Below are 20,873 nucleotides of genomic sequence, written 5' to 3' on the forward strand. Positions count from 1 at the left end.
AATTGGGAGAATTAAGAAAGAATTGCGTGGATTGAGAAAATTGAGAGAATTTCAGAGAATTTGAGAGAATTTCGAGTATTGAGAAAATTTGAGACTTGAGAGAAGAGAATTGGAGAGAATTTGAGAGAATTGTGTGTGTATTGTGAGAATTTGAGAGAATTTATAGGAAAAAAATAGAAGAAAATTTAGAATTAAAAAAAATAAAACATAACCGTTGCAAAATTGCAACGGTTATGTGTTTTTTTTTTTTAATAAAAACGCCCGTTGGGGCGTAGTCGTTGCCGCAAGGTGCAAGCCCGCAGCGGGGCTGCACGTCTCCGAGCCCCGCCGCGGATAAATTTTTTTTTTTTTCGCAGAACCGGCCGAACCGGCGGTTCCGGCCGGTTCAATTTTCTGAACCGGAACCGGGCCCGTATGCCACGGGCCGGTTCCGGTTCCGGTCTCCAACCGCGGGCCCGGTCAACGGGCCGGGCCCGGGTTTGACCGGGCCGGTTCCGGTCCGGTTTCGGGCCAAAACCGGCCCTTGGCCACCTCTAGTTCCACCTAAGAAAGCCTTTACTTTTGTTTCTAAGGAAGGAATCAACACAAAGTGATAAGAAAAGAAGAAGGAAATATCGTATGCAATTCATTGTACTTTCTAGAGGTGTCATAACCGAACCGAACCGAAAATTTCGTGCATTTCGGTTCGATTTTGATTTCGGTTCGGATCATCAAAATAAATCAATTTTTCTTTTCGGTTCGGTTCGGTTCGGATCGGTTTGGATCGAACCGAACTAAAATAAACACTTCGGTTTAGGGCTATTTTGCCCTCTCTCTCCCCTTCTCTCTCCTCTCTCCTCTCTCTCTCTCTGCTTAATGAACTTGAAACAGAAAACTGATCCGAACCAAATCGAACCGAGCCAAACCAAATCGATTTTTCGGTTCGGTTCCAATTCAGTTCGGTTCAAATTCAGTTCGGTTCAAGGGGGCACCCTTAATGGTTCGGTTCGGTTTGGTTTTCTTGAAAAACCGAACCGAACCGAACCATTTACACCCCTAGTACTTTCACGGTCAAACTAACAATTCAAAGTCGCACAATTTAAAATGTCGTAATTTTTTCAATCATATTCTTTTGAGCAAACAACATTATAAGGGATATCAGGTTTGGTATTTTTATTATGAGAAAGCCCACTAAATATAGATAAGCCCACCTATGATGCCAATCAGTGCCCAAATAGATGAATCAAATATGTGTTATAGGAATTAAAAAATATTAGATGAAAATTTAGAACTAGGCGTATCAATAATACCGTCTTAAAGATAGTGATTTTCTCAATGGGATTCGCGATCCAATATAGTTGGCTCCAATGGATATGTTGTCCCCTAATACAATGCCCTGACTATAATCTTCCTCACTTAGTCTATGTAGCAAGCAAAAATGAACACGATTCAAGCTTAGAAGTGGTAGCCAATACAGAGAAAGCATGAAAGAGATGAAGAGGAGAAGAAGGAACAAAGGATAGAGTATTATTAATCGTGATCTCTTAGTTTCTGTTTTTCCTAGAAGATGCCACTGGATATATAGAGAAAGGAAATGACACATGCGAGAATTCTATTTACAAAGAGTAATTCAATTTGCGAACTTTATCTTCTTGACCAATTTCTATATAGCCTTCCTGTTGAGATATAAGTTTCTTCATCTAAGTCGCCATTTAGAAAGGAAATTTTAACGTCCATTTGACGAATTACCAAATTATGTATAGAAGCTAAAACCATCATTTAATCTAATTGTTGTAAGCCCTGTTACCGGAGAATAAGCATCAAAGTGATCAAGTCCTTTTTTATATACCTTTTAGCCACTAATCTTGCCTTACATTTATTTAGAAAAAATTTCAAATAAGTGCCATAAGTAGATGAGTTTTCTCAAAAGAGGGTTCGGAGTGAATGTTATCTCAAGTAAGAATCTAAAGTGGCAATTTAGTCTCAAATAAAGGCCTAAATTCGCCGGTCTGTCAAATCTTCACCGGTTAGCAAGCGCATGTTTATTCCGACACCAAGCATAAAATCGTCCAAAGACATTTCTTTTTTTATCTTCTCACTTTTTTTCTCTTCTTCCTCCTTCACCCACGCATATCTTCAGATCTCGCCATCTTCCATGCCCGTCGCTCAGCGTTTAAGCATCTTCTTGGCCAGCTCTTCAGATCTGGCCATTCATGGCCACCAGCGCCGAACGAGCCGTCATCACTTGTCACCACGGCTTGAGTTGATATTTGTTTGTCACGAACTCCTCCATGAGTAGGTAGTCCTTGATCCGCTCCCGCTTCAGCAGCCTGAGCTTGCACTTGGTCAACGGTGTGAAAATCGTACCTCGCAGCGGCCTGCGACCCTTTCTATTTCTGTTGCTTCCGACCAACGTATGAGGGCGATGTCACCACTCAAACTTCTTCTTATTCTTATCAGAGCCATGCTGCTTGCGATCGCCAGACTAGCAGTTGAGGGTCTTCTTGCCAAAGCTGTCCCATGGCTCTTTGGAGGTTTTTTGGGGGCGAAATCAAAGTATTGAGAGAGAAATCATAGGTGATTTTATCAGAAAATGGCTTTGGGAACAAGTTATAGAGAGATGAGAGCTCATTCGATGCCAGCTGCCGTGGACGACCAGATTTGAAGAGCCAACCAAGGCGATGCTTGAACGCGATGCTAGTGGCCATGGAAGATGGCCAGATCTAGAGGTGAGCTTGAGACCTACAACTTCACTTCAAGCATGAAGAAGATCAATAGTGAAAAAATAGGAAAAGAAAAAGAAACATAAAAAGAAATGTCTCTGACAAAACTGCCTCCACTCATGCTACCAGAATAAGCATGTGCTCACTGATCGATGAGTTTAGATCCTTGTTTGAAATCAAATAGCCACTTCATGTCATTATTTGAAATTAAATAGTCACTTCAGTCGTTTATTTGAGACAGAGTTCACTCTAGACCATCTTTTGAGAAAAAGCATCTACATCATATCCTTATTTGGAATTTCTAATTTATCTATGGTATCGTCCGATTTTTAATTTTTTTCGTCAACACCCATTTAGAACCTATAGTTCTGGTGTTAGGAGGAAGATTAGCTAATGACCCTGTATTATTTTGCTTAATAGACTTTACCTCAACATCCATTGCCATTTTCCACATATGTGCATCCGGTCTAGACTTATTATCACTATAACTCTTTGGATCATCTACTAAATCTATAACATAAGTGAAGAAATTGGGTCCTAAGACTTTTCTTATTCATTTTACTGTTAAATGCTAAACATACTTCGCCAACTAAATTTGCTTAATAACTTGATGTGGCAAATTCCTCTTAAGTGATTACCGAATGCTTAAATAAGCCTGCTTAAATAACTTTTGAATGCTAACGTCTGTCAAACTAACTAATAGATAAGAGATTAAAAAGAAAAACAAGACAACTACTAGATAATTTAAAACTCTCGATCTAATAAATTAAATGAACCAATAAATTTTTTTTAGAAAATGAAATTATTTACTTTCGATGAACTTATGTTGTGTGTCTAATCGACACACAAATATATTCCTAAACAGCCAAATGCGGAGAAAATTACCAAAAAAGTCTTAAATCTATTATACGGCGCTCAATTCAGTCATAAACCTTTCAATTGTATCAATTTAGTCCTAAAGATTTGACGATTTGTCAATATAGTCCTTTCGGTCAATTTTGACCAGAAATCACCGACATTATGGTCCAGTCAACACCATTCGTCCTGTGTAGCATAAATAGCATTGGCATGGACAATTTTTTTAAAAATAATTATGATTTTTTTTCATTTTTTCCTTTTTCTCTTTTCCTTTTGTTCTAGTGGCCGGTCTCAAGAGATGATAATGATCATGACTATTTAGGCGCTTACCATTGTAAATCAAGATGGTGATCACTTTGGAGATAGCCATTGCCCCCATTCCTTTCTCCATAGGGTTCCCTCTCTCCCTGGATACGAGAAATAATATCTGACCCAACTCGATAACTTTTATTTAGGTCCATATTCACATTAAGTCTGCATTTTGTCACGGTCCGATAACTAAGGTCTCCATACAAGCATTTATATTTTCTAATCTAATAAGAAAATGTCGGACCTAGGTCGGCCCATTAGGGCATAACTAGGCCCGGGCACGGAGCAAGACACGGCCCGCCACCTTATGCATGGCCGTGCCTGGCCGTGCATGGGCCACTACCGATCCCTATCCACAAGAAACGGAAGTTGCATCCACATCATCATACCCATAAAGTAAATCCGATTCATCCAAAGACATGATTTACACTTCTTGTTAGTTCGCATTCCGTTGACCCAACACTAATCAGCAAAAAGTTGCTTGAACACAGATCGCTCCCGGCAGGAAGCGAAAGCAAAATGGAGCCAACAACCACACATCGAACCAGAAGTTCCATGGATTCTCCATGAATTTGAGATCTCAAAAATCTACAAATTGTAAGGGCACTATGGACCTTGATAGCCAAACTTGTCGATCAAAATCAAAACGAATCTTTTCAGAGACGAAAAACTTTAGCTGCGTGCTACTGCGACTTCCTCTGTTTGCATCTTCCCCGGCGGCGACCGATCTGGAGACACCGGCAGCCTCACCGAGAAGTTCCTCACCGGGAACCCCCCGTCCCACTCCCGGCTCCAATCGTCCTCGAAGTTGAGCGCATAGCTCGCCGGGTCGTACCTGAACTCCGAGGCGGCCGCCACAGCCACCGCGACCTGGCCCCGCCTCCTCCGGCGGCTCTTGATCCGAGCGACGAGGCTCCGCCACTTGTCCCGGATCTCCCGGGCCGTCGAGCGGAGCCACGCACAGGGCGATCGACCCGCCCCGTGGCGGCCGCCCTTGTCACGGCCCGAGGAGGCGGCGGCGGCGTTGCCGCCGTCGTGGAGGTGGCAGAACAGGAGGCGCGGGGAGGACGATCTGAGCTTGTGGATGAACAGCATTTTGGGTGTGTGAGGATGAGGGCTGGAGGGGTAATTTATAGGGCGGACGGGATAAGGACGGTGGCGGGCGGCGGCACAAGCGGCGGAGCGGAGCGGAGGCAGTGCTGAGTGATGTGTCGCGGGCAAGTGGGGACGCGGTTTCTCGAGTTTATCCCGCGTGACGTTACGTTTCGTTTCAGTTTTTACCCCACCACTACTTCATTTTTGGGGCAGCTTCGTAATTAAGCAAAAGTCGAGGGACCGGATAAGGGATAAGCTGCTACCTTTTTTAACTTTTCCGTGTTTGCCAAGATTGAATTTAAATAATTTTTGGGCAGCACTAGTTCCGCTTCTGTGTGATTAGGTCTGCCCGATTTTCGTCGAAAAGATAAAATTGCCCTCGATTATTAGATTGCAATTTAAAGTGCCGGTCACAAATGATTTTACTTTCCTTTCTTTTTAAGTTTTTCTATTTTTATGTAAGATTTAGTTACCAAAAAAATAAAATTCCCATGTATATTAAAAGATGATGTGTTTTTTTTAATTGTCGGATTTTACTTCCATAAAAATTAGTTTTGATGAAAAGAGATATCTCTCCAAATAAAAAACCTAGGTCTTTTCCACTTTGTCATTCAAATTCATGGATAAATTGTCGAGCAGAATCTAAAAATAAATTAACATAGACCATTTGTTTATAAATTTTCACTTCTGTTGTGCATATCATCACCATCAAATCCCACGTTATCAGCTTTCTTTTATATATGGGATGATAAAGCAAAAAAGAAATTTCATTGAAGATTTTCCAAAATAAAATCACGATTACATTCTTCAATGTGAAACTTGTCGGGCCTAGGCTGGCCCGTGGGCCTGACCCGGCCTAGCACAAAACAGACACGGCCTGCCACCTAACCGGGTCGAAACGGCCGCTACCTATCCCTATCCACCAAAAAAGAAGTTATCATCCACGTCATCCTTAAAGTAAATCCCATTCATCTAATACTAAATTTGCTTCTTGTCGATTCGCATTTCATTGACCCAACACTACTTAATCAGCAAAAATTGTTCGAACATGGAAAATTCCAGATGAAAAAAAGTGAAAGCAAAACGGAGACGAGGACGACATATAGAAGCAGAATTTCCATGAATTTCAGATCTCAAAATCTACAATATGTACAGGCAACTGGGATCCCTCCAAGGACTGTTGATAGCCCCCACCCAACTTGTCGATCAAAATCAAAAAGATGTTTTTTTTTTTGCCAGAGGAAACGACGTCAACTACAAGCTACGACTCCCCTCGGCAACTTCCCCGGCAGCCTCGCCGAGAAGTTTCTGGCCGGGAACTCCTCGTTCGACTCCCGGCTTCTATCGTCCTCGAAGTTGAGCGCATAGCTCATGGGATCGTACCCGAACCCCGAGGCCGCCGCGGTGATGTGGCCCTGCCTCCACCGGCACCTCCCGAACCGTGCGACGAGGCTGCGGCACTTGTAACGGATTGAGCAGGGCGATTGAGCCGCCTCGCGGGGGTTGCTGCCGTCGTCGCAGTCGTCCGAGGAGGAGGCGGCCTCGTGGTAGGCGGCGGCGGCGGCGTGGCCGTCCTGGAAGCAGCAGAATAGGAGGCACGGGGAGGACGATGATCTGAGCTTGTGATTGAGCGACATTTCGACAGAGAGAGCGACGAACTCGTAGCCTTGGCGCGGTCGGTGGAAGACTGTGAAGGGAGGGAATGGCGATGAGGAAGCAGATGGAGAAGAGGATGAGGTTGGTTTTTTATAGGACGTGGCAGAACAGAGTGGAAAGTCGACGTGGGAGTGACGATGAAGAAAACCGAGGGTTTGTTCGCGGGGGCAAGTGGGTATCGGTTTTTTTGCGTTAATCCCGCGTGAGGTTTGGGGTGGTTTGGTAATTAAGCAAAAGTCGAGGGACCCCATAGGTCCTGCTTTTTTTTTTTTTTAAAGTCTTTCTTTTGTTTTACCAAAGTTGGAATTTAAATAACTTATTTATGGGTTTTATTAGAACTATCAAATAGGTGGGTCGAATCCGGTCGAAAATGGTTCGAGCCGAATTGACCAATTTTCATGTAATACAAATTTAGTGATTCGTACCCAACACGTATCCGATTAGACCCATATTGTTAAAACACTTCTATTTTTGGCCCAATCTAGAAAAACTCATACCCAAACTAAGACGAGAGCACGGAGTGAGCCAGCGCGATCGAGTGAAGGCGAGAGGGAGCGAAGAGAGAGTAATAGAGGTAGGTTGGATCTAAGTAAGTTGTTAACGTATTTAACACTTACATTATTTGAGCCTTATCATTCTAAATTCATTTATGATTTATTTACTGAATATTACTAATCCATAAAAAAGACCCAAACTATCAGATATGGGTTAAGAAATAAATTTATGTCCCATTTTAACAGATTTAGGTTTGAGCATACAACCACATGAATCGAAAGAATAAATGTGAAGAACATAAGTGTGATTTCAAAGTCTTGACTCCTAACCATAGTCTCCTGAAATAGCTACGGCGTGCGAAAGATGATTTATTTGAAGTTGGAGAATCCATAATCTTGAGAATGTGATGGACACGATTAAATCCAAAAAGAAAACCAATAAAATTTGGAATATCGCAGTCTAAACGAGTATAACTTGGAGGCAAGACGACAAAAAGAAAGGGGATTAATCGGGATTTTTCCCGTGACATCAAATCAAATATTCGAAGGTTCAAATCCCTCTATCACCTCCAAATTACTATCACTCTTGATTTTCTTTCAATGTCTTGAGAAAGCATATTATATAAATGGGTTAATACCACGAAAAACCGTAAACTGGTACACTTGTGACAGATTTACTCCAAACTATTTTTTTTACCATAAAAAACCCCAAACTGGTACATTTGTGATAATTTTACCCCGAACTATTTTTTGACCACCAAAAACCCAGTACATCGAACAATTTTATTTCGAACTAATTTTTTAATTTTATTTTTTTTTTTTTCGAATTTTTTTAGTTTTTCTTTTCTTTTCTTTTTCCTTTCCTTTTCTTTTTTTTTTTCCCTTCATTTTTAACCTCTGGCCGGTGAGGTCGGCCTTGCCTACCCTTGGCGAGGTTCGACCTCGCCAGTTGCCGGCGAGGGGTCGTCCTCGCCGTCGCTGGCGAGGGTCGGCCCCGCCACAACTGGCTAGGTCAGCCTCTCCCAGAAGCGGCGAGGTCGAACCTCGCCAGCGACGGCGAGGACGACCCCTCGCCGACAACTGGCGAGGTCGAACCTCACCAGGGGTGGGGCAAGGCTGACCTTGCCAGTTGCCGGTGAGGTCGGCGTCGCCAGCGGCCGGCGGGGCCGACCTTGCTTACCCCCGCCTTCGGTCGGTTGCCGGACCGGCGACCGGCCATAGGTTGAAGATGAAGGAAAAAAAAAAAGAAAAGGAAAGGAAAAAGAAAAGAAAAGAAAAACTAAAAAAATTCGAAAAAATAAAAAATAATATTAAAAAATTAGTTCGAGATAAAATTATCACAAGTATACCAGTTTGGGATTTTTGGTGGTCAAAAAAATAGTTCGGGGTAAAATTGTTACAGATGTACCAGTTCGGGGTTTTTTATGGTCAAAAAAATAGTTTGGGTAAATCTGTCACAAGTGTACCAGTTTAGGGTTTTTCGCGGTTTTAACCCTATATAAATCGATCTACACACAAATAAATTATTAAAATTGAGGATTCAAATTGGGTTACTCCAATAATTTTTTTTGTTCGAAAATGAATATTTCATTTACATCTTAAAATGATATATGAAGGGTTCAAAACGAAACAAATCTCAACAGCAAAAACAATAACATCACGAACCGTCGTGACGAGTACATTTGCATCCCATAAGAATGAATGTCTTGGCATCAATATAGAACTAATGGCGGCCAATTATTAAAGTTAGTAAGAATGAATCATTTTATTCCTTAAATGCCCTACACTAATCTCCACTTATCTCATTCACGTGACCCTAGCTCTTCACTTGGTGGTTTCATAGATCTCCAAGCTGGTTTTCGCACTTACCAAGAACTGCTTGCTCTCTCTCTCTCTCTCTTGTTGTAATAAACGAGATTGTCCCATGGTGCATGAACGAAACGTGGGTACTGGGAACGATGAACGATCCCTAATACTCAGTAGCTACGACACATCCATTGAAATTAACTATTAATTAAGAATGATGGGGGAGGTCATGTTGTTTTGGTTTGGATTCTAGTCAATTTACGAGCCGAGCGTCTCGCGTGATTGTTGGGCTCGCGTGGTTCTCGAAGTACAAGGCCGCATATGAGAGGGCTCCACGTCAGAGTGGATTGGAGTGAGTGTGCCCGCCGCCGGACGCTTTCTCACCTGACAATCGAGAAAATTATTGAAAAAGTCTTAAATATGTTGTATTTGTGCCAATTTAAATTGTGCTAATTGAATTTTAAATATTTTCACATTTTACCAATTGAGTCCATCCAAATAATTTTAGCCAAAAATCGCTGACCACGTAAGACAATCCTACAAGCCCAACGAGGGCCGGCCAACTCTCGCCAACCCCAGCTGGTCATAGGTGAGGGCTGGCCGACCCTCACCGGCCATTGGACGATGGGCGCGAGGCCCTAACCAAGCTTGGAAGAAAAAAAGGAAAAGAAAGAAAGAAAAGAAAAAAGAATGAAAAATTTAGAAAATTTAGAAAATTTTAAAAAAATTATAAAAATTATCCACGTCAGTGCCAGCCATATCACATTGGACAGCTAATGTCCACGTCAGCAATTTTTAGCTAAAATTTGTCAGATAGACTCAATTGGCAAAATTTTGAAAGGTTTAGGACTCAATTGGCACAATTAAATGATTTAGGACTGAATTAACACAAATGCAATAGACTTGAGACTATTTTGGTCATTTCCCTTTCCCCCGATAATTTGGTATAAGAATAGAGAAATGTGGCATTTGTCTTTAGGAGTGTATTCAAGTCAAGTCCGATCATATACGGTGCCCTCAAGCTTGGTTTGACTTGATCCGTGTGCATGACATTTACAACTCGACTCGAGCTTAATCGAGTGTTAAAATTTATGCTCGAGTTCAATTCGACCAGAAAAATTGTAACACTCGAGCTCGACTCAAATGAAGTTGCATCCACATTATCCATAAAGTAAGTTCATTCATCCAAGACAAAATTTACTTCTTGTCGGTTCGTATTTCATAACACTGATCAGCAAAAATGCTCGAACACAGAACACTCCAGGCGAAAAAGCGAAAGCAAAACGGAGACGATGAAGAGATATCGAAGCAGATTTTCCATGAATTTCAGATCTTGAAATCTACAGTATGTACAGGCACTGCGGATCGCTCCAAGGACTGTGGTATAGCCCAACTTGTCGATCAAAATTAGAAGGATCTTTAGAGAAAAAGACTTATACTACACACTACGACTTCCCTCGGCATCTTCGCCGGCAGCAACCAATCCGGAGACACCGGCAGCCTTGCTGAGAAGTTCCTCGCCGGGAGCTCCTCGTCCGAATCCCGGCTCCGATCGTCCTCGAAGTTGAGCGCGTAGCTCATTGGATCGTACCCGAACTCCGAGGCCGCGACATGGCCCTGCCTCCTGCACCTCCCGATACGCATGATGATTCTCCGGCACTTGTACCGGATCTCTGGCAGCGGGAGCTCCTGAGCCGTGGAGCGGAGCCACGAGCAGGGCAACCGAGCCGCCTTGCGGTGGTTGCTGTCGTCGCAGTCCAAGGAGGCGGCCTCGTGGTAGGCAGCGTCGTGGAAGCAGAAGAAGAGGAGGCAAGGGGAGGATGGTGATCTGAGCTTGTGATTGAACAACATTTCGACAGAGAGAGCGATCCTCGGAGTCTTGGTTTGGTCTGGTCTGGTCTGTGCAAGAGAGTGAAGAGAGTGAATGGTGAGGAGGAAGAAGATGGAGAAGAGGGATGAGATTGGTGGGTTTTATTTATAGGGTGGACCGGATAAGGACGCGATCGTGTGGCGGCGTCAGCAGCAGAGCAGTGCGAGTGATGAAGAAAACCGTGGGACGTTCGTGGCCAAGTGGGGAAAGCGGTTTTTTGCGTTAATCCCGCGTGGGTTTTTTCACTTTGTTTTTCTCGACTTCCGCTTTTGGATAGTTTGGTAACTAAGCAAAATGCGAGGGACCACGTAGCAACTGCTTTTTTTTTTTTTTTTTATCTCTCTTTTGTTTTACCAAGAAATTGAAATGACTTTTTCATGGGTTTTATTATACTTGTCAAACAGTTGGCTCAGATCGAAGATGGTCAAACCAAAATCGATCTATTTCCATGCAATACAAATCTAGTCACCCGTACTCAACAAATACCCGAGCATATTCATATTGCTACAACACTTTTATATTTAACCCAAATTTAGAAAAACTCATGTCCAAATTAAGGTGAGAGCATGGAGTAAGCAAGAGCCATCAAGTGAAGGCAAGAGAGAGTGAAAAGAGAGTTATTGTGAATTCATTTAATACTCATGAATAAAGAGAATAAATGGCAAGAACAAAATCGTGACTTCAATGTCATAGCTTCTGACCTTAGTCTCCTGAAGCAACTACAGTGCGGGAAAGTTGATTCATTTGAAGTTGGAGAATCCACAATCCTGAGAATGTGATTGACACGATTAGATCCAAAAATAAAATCAATAAGATGTCAAACATTGCGGGCTAAATGAGTATAACTTGGAGGCAAGGCGACAGAAGAGAGGGAATTGATCGGAAGTTTAATTTTTCACGTGATATCGAATCAGATATATGAAGATTTGAATCCCTCTATCACCTAATCACTTTTCATTTTCTTTCAATGTCCCACACAATACTAGCTTTGAGTCGTGTTAATGCAACTTCTTTTGAGCGAATAGGTAATGTTTAGACCACTTAAACCAGTGCTTTGTTGGTGTGTTGATGCATCTCTTAAACATGTGTTGATGCGCAAATTGATCCCCAGCTTGAGAAAGCGTGTTGCATTAATCGATTTGCATGCACAAATAAATTGTGAATCAGGGGTTTAACCTGGGTTACTCCGATAATTAAAGTTAGTAAAAATGAACCATCTCATTCCCTAAGATGCCCTTGCACTAATCTCCACTTAATTTCATTCACGTAACACTAGCTCAACTTCTAATGGTGGTTTCATAGATCTCCAAGCTGGCTTTCCCACATGCCTAGAATTGCCTGCTTTCTCTCGCTCTCTAGTTATAATAAACGAGATGTCCCATGGTGCGTGAACGAAACGTGGGTACGGTGAATGTTCCTCAATACTCAGTAGCTACGACATAATCATTGTAATTAACTAATAATTAAGAATGATGGGGGAGTCATGTCATTTGGCTTGGATTCTAGTCATTCACGAGCCGAGCGACTCGTGTGATCGTTGGGCTCGTGTGGTTCTCGAAGTGCGAGTCCACATGTGAGAGCGCTCCACATCGGTGTGGATCGAACTGAGCGTCCGAGGAAATGGTCCATGCACCCAACCATCGGTGCCCGCCGCCGGACGCTTGCTCACTTGACAATTTGGTATAAATAATTGGGGAAATATGGTATTTGTCTCTAGGGGTGTCTTTGAGTCAAGTCCAATCGATACAGTGGCCTCGAGGTCGGTTCGACTCGATCCTTATACGTGACATTTAAAAGTCAACTCGAGCTTAATCGAGTATTAAAATTTATGCTCGAGTTTGATTTGACCAGAAAAATCGCCATACTCGAGCTCAACTCAAATAAAGTTGCATCCACATTATCCATAAAAGTAAGTCCATTCATCCAAGACAAAAATTACTTCTTGTTGGTTCGCATTTAATTCACGCAACACTGATCAGTAAAAATGCTCAAACACGAAACACTCCAGACAGAAAGCGAAAGCAAAACGGAGACGATGATGACATATCGAATGTTGGAGATATAGATATATATATATATATATAGGAGATTTTGTGTATTTCTCTTGATTGATTCTGATTGTCATTTCAAAACTCAAGTAATATTTCAATCAACAGTTTGAAATGATAGATCTTGGGCGACTAAGCTTTTAGGCTTAGAGGTTCATTCAGATTCTTTGGTTATAATATTTCCCAAGTCAAGTATGCCACCAATCTCATCTGTCAAGCCAAACACACAAATAATAAGATCATTACAACTCCTCTTAAGACAAATGCCAAATTTGATGATCCTCTTTCGAATCCTACGCTCTATCAACAACTAGTCCGCATTCTTATATATCTCACTATTACTCAATTTGGTATAGCCTATGCTATCCATATTGTTAGTTAGTACATGACTGCGTCTTGTACGACTCTATTTCATAGCTAGTAACCCTCAAGATTGTCGCTCCACTGTGGGTTACTGTTTCTTTTTGGGCATCTCACTTCTCTCATGTCGTAGTAAGAATCAAATGACTATCACTTGTTCTATTATAGAAGTAGAAAATCGAGCTCTTGCTAAAATCAGACCTATGATGTTAGAAATATATATATATATATATATATATATATATATATATATTGTATTTCTCTTAATTGATCCTGTAAAGTCTCGTGTACTTTTCATTAATGAATGACCAGAAAATTACATTTTTCTATTATCACAATTCTCAACTTCCAAGCATATTTTCCATGTATTTGAGATCTCGAAATCTACAATATGTACAGGCACCTTGGATCCTTCCAAGGACTGTTGATAGCCTCCACCCAACTTGTCGATCAAAATAAAAAAGATCTTCAGAGAAAAATATTTTAACTACAAGCTACGACTTCCCTCGGCAACTTCACGGCAAGAAGACTCGATCCGAGACACCGGCGGCCCGTCGAGAAGTTCCTCGGCGGGAATTCCTTGTCCGACTCCTGGCTCCGATCGTCCTTGAAGTTGAGCGCGTAGCTCATCAGATTGTACCCGAACTCTCTGGCCGCGACGTGGCCCTGCCTCCTGCACCTCCCGATCCGCGTGATAATTCTCCGGCACTTGTACTGGATCTCCGGCAGCAGAAGTTCTTGAGCCGTCGAAAGCAGCCACGAGCGGGGCGATCGAGCTGCCTTGCAGTGGCGGTTGCCGTCGTCGCAGCCCAAGGAGGCGGCCTCATGGCAGACGGCAGCGTGGCCATCGTGGAAGCAGCAGAAGAGGAGGCGGGGGAAGGATGATGGGAGCTTGTGATGGAACAAAATTTTGTGGGTGTGAGAGAGAGAGAGAGAGAGAGAGAGAGAGAGAGAGAGAGAGAGAGAGCACGATGGACTCAGAGTCTTGGTCTGGTCTGTGCAAGTCTGCGAAGAGAGAGAATGGCGATGAGGAAGAAGATGGAGAAGAGAGAAGAGGTTGGTGGCTATTATTTATAGGGTGGACCGGATAAGGACGGCGGCGCGCGGCGGCGCGAGCAGCGGAGCAGAGGCAGTGCGAGTGACGAAGAAAACCATGGGAAGTTCGTGGCAAGTGGAGAAGTGGTTTTTTGCGTTAATCCTGGGTGGATTTTATCAATTTTGTTTTTCTTAACTTCCGATTTTGGGCAGTTTCGTAATTAAGCAAAAGTCGAGGGACCACGTAGCAACTGCTTTTTCCTTTTCCGCGTTTACGAAAAGTTCAAAGATGAAATAATTTTTATTTATGGGTTTATCGTATGACAATATAAATTACAGAGGGAAAAGGCCAAGAACGGAATCGTGACTTGGAAGTCATGACTCCCCCGACCTTAGTTTCTACCACGAGTAACAAAAAGATTGTTGGAAATATGGGATAAATTGATGGGTGAATGAATGAGAAATTGATGCTCAAAAAACACCCTTGAGTTGGAAGTGGGACGTGGAAAAACGCTAGTCCCACATCGGAAAAGAAAGAAGGCTATGGAGTGCTTTATATACAGTTACACTTATTTGAAGTGGTAACTATCATAGCACAAACTCTCTGCCTCGCGCGCAGGCGCAGGGGGGGTGCAAATCCGACGCCCGACAAGCTGAAACTTGGGCGCGAGCGTACACGATTGCAGGACCGAAAAGTGGGCCTCGCGACGAGCCCAATTTTGCCTTCTGATTTATTTTTCCTTTCAACTCAAACAGTTACGAATTTCATAACGTGCGACAGATTTAATCAGCCGTTATTCCCATACGTATTTATCTTATAACGGCAGAATTAATAGTTCGTTATTCGTATTGATTTTATAACGGCAGAATTAATCGGCCGTTATTCGTATTGATTTTATAACGGCAGATTTAATCGTCTGTTATTCGTATTGATTTCGTAACGACAGATTTAATCATCAGTTATTCGTATTATTTTATAACGGCAGATTTAATCGTCCGTTATTTGTATTGATTTTGTAATGACAGATTTAATCGGCCGTTATTATTCCCGAAATGCTCTCCCCTGCGTTCTATTTTTATCGAAATCATTCTTCCTCTGTTTTATATTCTCTGCATTTGCACGATTTTCGATAGTGTTCAGTTCCGCAATTTGTTCAAGTTCGCCGGAAGCTTTGAAGTCCTGATTATTTCTTAGCAGTCAACCGTTGTATCCTGGGAGACAGACGTTCACGAAACCTCGGACGCGTCCTGAGGGGAACGAATCTGTTTTAAGGAAACTGTGTCAAACACAGGCCTCGGTATTCATTTGTATCGATTCCAACTTTGTTATTGCAATTTCGTTTATTTGCGATTCTGTATTGTTTGTGATTTTTATACTAATGCCAATTTGAATTTCGCAACAATCTTAAAACAGATTCGTGCTTTTACAAATTCAAATGGCTACTGGTAAAGAAGTCATGGATGTGGCTGCTGGAAACGATGGTGTCGATGTGGTCGCTAACGACATCACCAAAAACTCGCCTATGCCTCACTGTCCAAATTGCCTCGGCTCATCCTCTGTCCTTCCGCGGTTTCGTCCATCATGGTGAGAAACCTGAAAAGTTCGACGGATCGAACTTCAAAAGGTGGCAGCAAAAGATGTTGTTTTACTTGACAACTTTGAATCTTGCGAGATTCTTGACTGAGGAAGCTCCTAAGTTATCCAATGGAGAAACGGATAAGCAAGTCTTCAATGCTGTTGAAGCATGGAAGCACTTTGACTTCCTGTGTCGGAACTATGTCATAAATGGCTTACATGACTCATTGTACAATGTCTATTGTGCAAAAACGACGGCAAAGGAGTTATGGGAAGCCTCGGATCGGAAATATAAAACAGAGGATGCCGGAGCAAAGAAATTTGTTGTCGGTCGATTCCTTGATTATAAGATGGTGGACTTTAAAACTGTGATCAGTCAAGTGCAAGAAATTCAAGTGATCTTGCATGAAATTCTGGCTGAGGGAATGATCTTGAGTGAAACCTTCCAAGTGGCTGCTATTATTGAAAAGCTACCTCCTGGGTGGAAGGATTTCAAGAACTATCTCAAGCATAAGCGAAAGGAAATGAACCTGGAAGAGCTGATTGTTAGACTTCGAATTGAAGAAGACAATAGAGGATTTGAACGCAAAGGGTTCAATCCTACTACAGCTAAGGCAAATGTTGTGGAACTTAGGCAAGGCCACAAGAACAAGAAGATTGCCAAGCCAAAGTTGGGACCAAAAGGAGGAGTTTCCAAGAACAAGTTTCAAGGAAAATGCTTCAACTGTGGTAAAATGGGACATAGATCTATGGAATGCAGACTTTCGAAGAAGAAGAATTATGAGACAAATATGGTGAGTGGCATCGCTCAAGACGTGTCAAACATAAACCTTTCTGCAATGGTTTCTGAAGTAAACTTAGTTGGGTCCAATCCGAAGGAATGGTGGATTGACACTGGTGCTACTAGGCACATATGCTCCAATAAGGACCTGTTCACAAATCTTGAACCAATTAATGGGGAAAAGGTTTTTATGGGAAACTCTGCCTCTTCTGCTGTCGAAGGCCAAGGGAAGGTGTTGCTGAAGATGACCTCAGGAAAAGAGCTGACTCTAAACAATGTTCTTTATGTGCCAGAAATCCGAAAGAACCTGGTTTCTGGGTCTTTGTTGAACAAGTATGGATTTCGTATGGTATTTGAGTCAGATAAAGTTATTTTGTCTAAATCCGGAATGTATGTGGGGAAGGGATATGTAACTGATGGGCTTTTTAAGCTCAATGTAATGACAATTATCAATAAAGATAATAAGTCTTCCGTTTATTTGCTTGAGTCTTCCAATTTATGGCATGGTAGACTAGGACACGTTAATTATGATACATTGCGTAGATTAATTAACTTGGAACATATACCTTCATTTCAAATTGATTCAAAACATAAATGTGAAATTTGTGTTGAGGCAAAATTAACGAGATCATCATTTCAAACAATTGAAAGAAACACTGAACCCCTTGAATTAATTCATAGTGATGTTTGCGATTTGAAATTCATTCAAACGAGAGGTGGTAATAAATATTTTATTACTTTTATCGATGATAACACCAAATACTGCTATGTGTATTTGCTTAAAAGCAAAGACGAAGCCTTAGAGAAATTTGTTCTCTATAAGAATGAAGTTGAAAATCAACTCAATAAGAAAATTAAACGATTGAGAAGTGATAGAGGTGGCGAGTATGAAGTACCAATTGGTGAATTTTGTGCACAACACAGAATTATACATGAAATAACTGCGCCTTACTCTCCTCAATCAAATGGTGTTGCTGAACGTAAAAATCGCACATTGAAAGAAATGATGAACGCGATATTACTAAATTCAGGTTTACCTCAAAATATGTGGGGAGAAGCTATATTGTCAAGCAATTACCTTTTAAATAAGGTACCTCGAAAGAAAGAGGATAAAACCCCTTATGAGTTATGGAAAGGTAGGAGACCATCCTACAAACACTTGCGAGTGTGGGGGTGTCTTGCAAAAGTGGCGGTTCCAACACCAAAGAAGACAAAGATAGGTCCTAAAACAGTGGACTGTATCTTTATAGGCTATGCACATAACAGTAATGCATATCGATTTCTTGTGCATGAATCTAAAATTCCAGATATACACAAGAATACGATCATGGAATCTAGGAATGCATCATTCTTTGAAAATGTATTTCCTTGTAAATCCAATGATTGATCAAGTTCATCTAAACGAAAGAATGAAACTATGAATGAAGAAAGTCACGATTCGGCTCATGAAATTCATGACTCAGAACCGAGACGTAGCAAAAGAGCAAGAGTGGAAAAATCTTTTGGAAATGATTTTCTAACTTATTTGTTAGAAAAGGAACCATTAAATTATGCAGAAGCTGTAAATTCTTCTGAGGGACCTCTTTGGAAAGAAGCAATAAAAAGTGAAGTTGATTCTATTTTGCAGAATCATACTTGGGAGCTAGTGAATCTTCCTCCTGGTTGTAAGCCTTTAAAGTCCAAATGGATTTTTAAAAGGAAAATGAAAGCAGATGGCTCCATTGATAAGTACAAAGCCAGACTTGTGATCAAAGGATACAAACAACGAGAAGGCTTAGATTACTTTGATACTTATTCTCCTGTGACGAGAATAACCTCCATTAGGATGATAATTGCAATTGCAGCATTGCAAAATCTGGAAGTACATCAAATGGATGTAAAAACAGCTTTCCTAAATGGTGATTTGGATGAAGAAATCTACATGGAACAACCTGAGGGTTTTATAGTTCCAGGACAAGAAAGAAAAGTCTGTAAATTGGTGAAATCATTGTATGGCCTAAAACAAGCACCAAAACAGTGGCATGAAAAGTTTGATAATGCAATGATTACCAATGGTTTTAAGATCAATGGATGTGATAAATGTGTGTACATTAAAGAGACAACAAATGGCTATGTCATTTTATGTCTTTACGTAGATGACATATTAATTGTTGGTAGTGATGATAAAATGATCAAATCTACCAAGTATATGTTGAATTCAAGATTTGACATGAAAGATATGGGACCTACTGATATGATTTTAGGAATTAAAATCACAAGAACATCAGAAGGTCTTATTTTAAACCAGTCACACTATGTGGACAAGATTCTTGAAAAATTCAACATGAATGATTCTGGTATTGCTAGAACACCATTAGACAATAGTCTTCATCTTTCCAAGAATAGAGGAGAGGGTATTTCTCAAGTAGAGTACTCTAGAGTTGTTGGAAGTCTAATGTACTTAATGAGTTGTACTAGACCAGACATTGCCTATACGGTTGGTAAATTAAGTAGATATACAAGCAATCCGAGTGCTGACCATTGGAAAGCAATAGTGAGAGTATTCAGGTATTTACGATATACTCGGAATTATGGCCTGCATTATACCAGATACCCAGCTGTTCTGGAAGGATATAGTGATGCGAACTGGATATCTGATATAAAAGACTCAAAATCTACTAGTGGATATGTATTCACACTAGCAGGAGCAGCCGTATCTTGGAAATCCTGTAAACAAACTATTATAGCCAGATCCACAATGGAATATGAATTTATAGCATTAGATAAATGTGGTGAAGAGGCTGAATGGCTACGCCATTTCTTAGAGGATATTCCAAAATGGCAAAAACCTGTGCCACCAATAAGTATACAGTGTGATAGTCAATCTGCGATTGGAAGAGCACAGAGTAATATGTATAATGGTAAGTCTAGACATATACGTCGTAGACATAATACCATTAGACAACTACTCTCAACAGGAATTATCTCTATTGACTACGTAAAGTCAAGGGATAATATTGCGGATCCGCTAACCAAAGGGTTAAACAGAGAGTTAGTTGAGAAATCAACAAGAGGAATGGGACTGAAGCCCATGAAAGAATAAGTTGGTATAAAGGAAACCCAACCTAGTTGACTGGAGATCCCAAGATCTAGGTTCAAAGGGACAACCTAATTATATAAACTTAGTGATGTCACTGTGGGGGTTATCCCTAAAACCATTCCTATATAAAATAACAGTGATATTGTAATGGAAAGGATAGCATTTTGCTTTAATGATTCTTAAGTGGAGTAAACAAATTACTCAAAATTAAGTAATCACCTATGTAAGAGAGAAGTGGGGCCGCTTCAAAGGAGAATTATTAGGGCTAAATTCTTTAGAAACTCTTGCAGAACCAGGTTGATGTTCATGGCCAAAATGAACATAACTATGAGAACTGAATAAACGTTTAGATGATTCCTGTGTGAAGTGTATGGTTCATTTACATAAGAAAGCTGGACAGTTCAAGGACATCATGTCTACTGGACAACTAGTAAAGTAAATATACTTTCACAAGGGAAGGTTCAAAGGGTAATACCTACCTATCCTATGCAGGTTTCAATTGTTGAACACTATCACAGAGTCAAAACTAAAACAATTTTCATTCATGTGGGGGATTGTTGGAAATATGGGATAAATTGATGGGTGAATGAATGAGAAATTGATGCTCAAAAAACACCCTTGAGTTGGAAGTGGGATGTGGAAAAACACTAGTCCCACATCGGAAAAGAAAGAAGGTTATGGAGTGCTTTATATACGGTTACACTTATTTGAAGTGGTAACTATCATAGCACAAACTCTCTGCCTCGCGCGCAGGCGCAGGGGGGGTGCAAATCCGACGCCCGACAAGCTGAAACTTGGGCGCGAGCGCACATCCCGCGTACACGATTGCAGGACCGAAAAGTGGGCCTCGCGACGAGCCCAATTTTGCCTTCTGATTTATTTTTCCTTTCAACTCAAACAGTTACGAATTTCATAACGTCCGACAGATTTAATCAGCCGTTATTCCCATACGTATTTATCTTATAACGGCAGAATTAATCGTTCGTTATTCGTATTGATTTTATAACGGCAGAATTAATCGGCCGTTATTCGTATTGATTTTGTAACGGCAGATTTAATCGTCCGTTATTCGTATTGATTTCGTAACGACAGATTTAATCGTCCGTTATTCGTATTGATTTTATAACGGCAGATTTAATCGTCCATTATTTGTATTGATTTTGTAACGACAGATTTAATCGGCCGTTATTATTCCCGAAATGCT

The 20,873-nt window shown here is 41.2% G+C and overlaps 2 protein-coding genes across 3 annotated transcripts in view; both read right to left on the bottom strand.

Annotated features, from left to right (window-relative positions):
* The window catches only part of LOC115684369 (disease resistance protein RPV1-like), an 83,483-nt gene that overhangs the window by 41,938 nt on the left and 20,672 nt on the right, over positions 1-20,873 (bottom strand). The window lies entirely within an intron of this gene.
* On the bottom strand, positions 10,208-11,049 carry LOC115694419 (uncharacterized). Its single transcript, XM_030621548.2, has one exon. The coding sequence runs from the start codon at positions 10,769-10,771 to the stop codon at positions 10,340-10,342; it is 432 nt and encodes a 143-aa protein (XP_030477408.1). The 5' UTR covers positions 10,772-11,049; the 3' UTR covers positions 10,208-10,339.

Source organism: Syzygium oleosum, unplaced genomic scaffold (assembly GCF_021117445.2).
Source record: "Syzygium oleosum isolate NSW1041296 unplaced genomic scaffold, Sole_v2.1 Sole_v2.16, whole genome shotgun sequence".
NCBI lineage: Eukaryota > Viridiplantae > Streptophyta > Magnoliopsida > Myrtales > Myrtaceae > Syzygium > Syzygium oleosum.

Excerpts from the sequence above, each read along its gene's own strand:
- LOC115694419 (XM_030621548.2), bottom strand. The coding sequence starts at position 10,771 with ATGTTGTTCAATCACAAGCTCAGATCACCATCCTCCCCTTGCCTCCTC.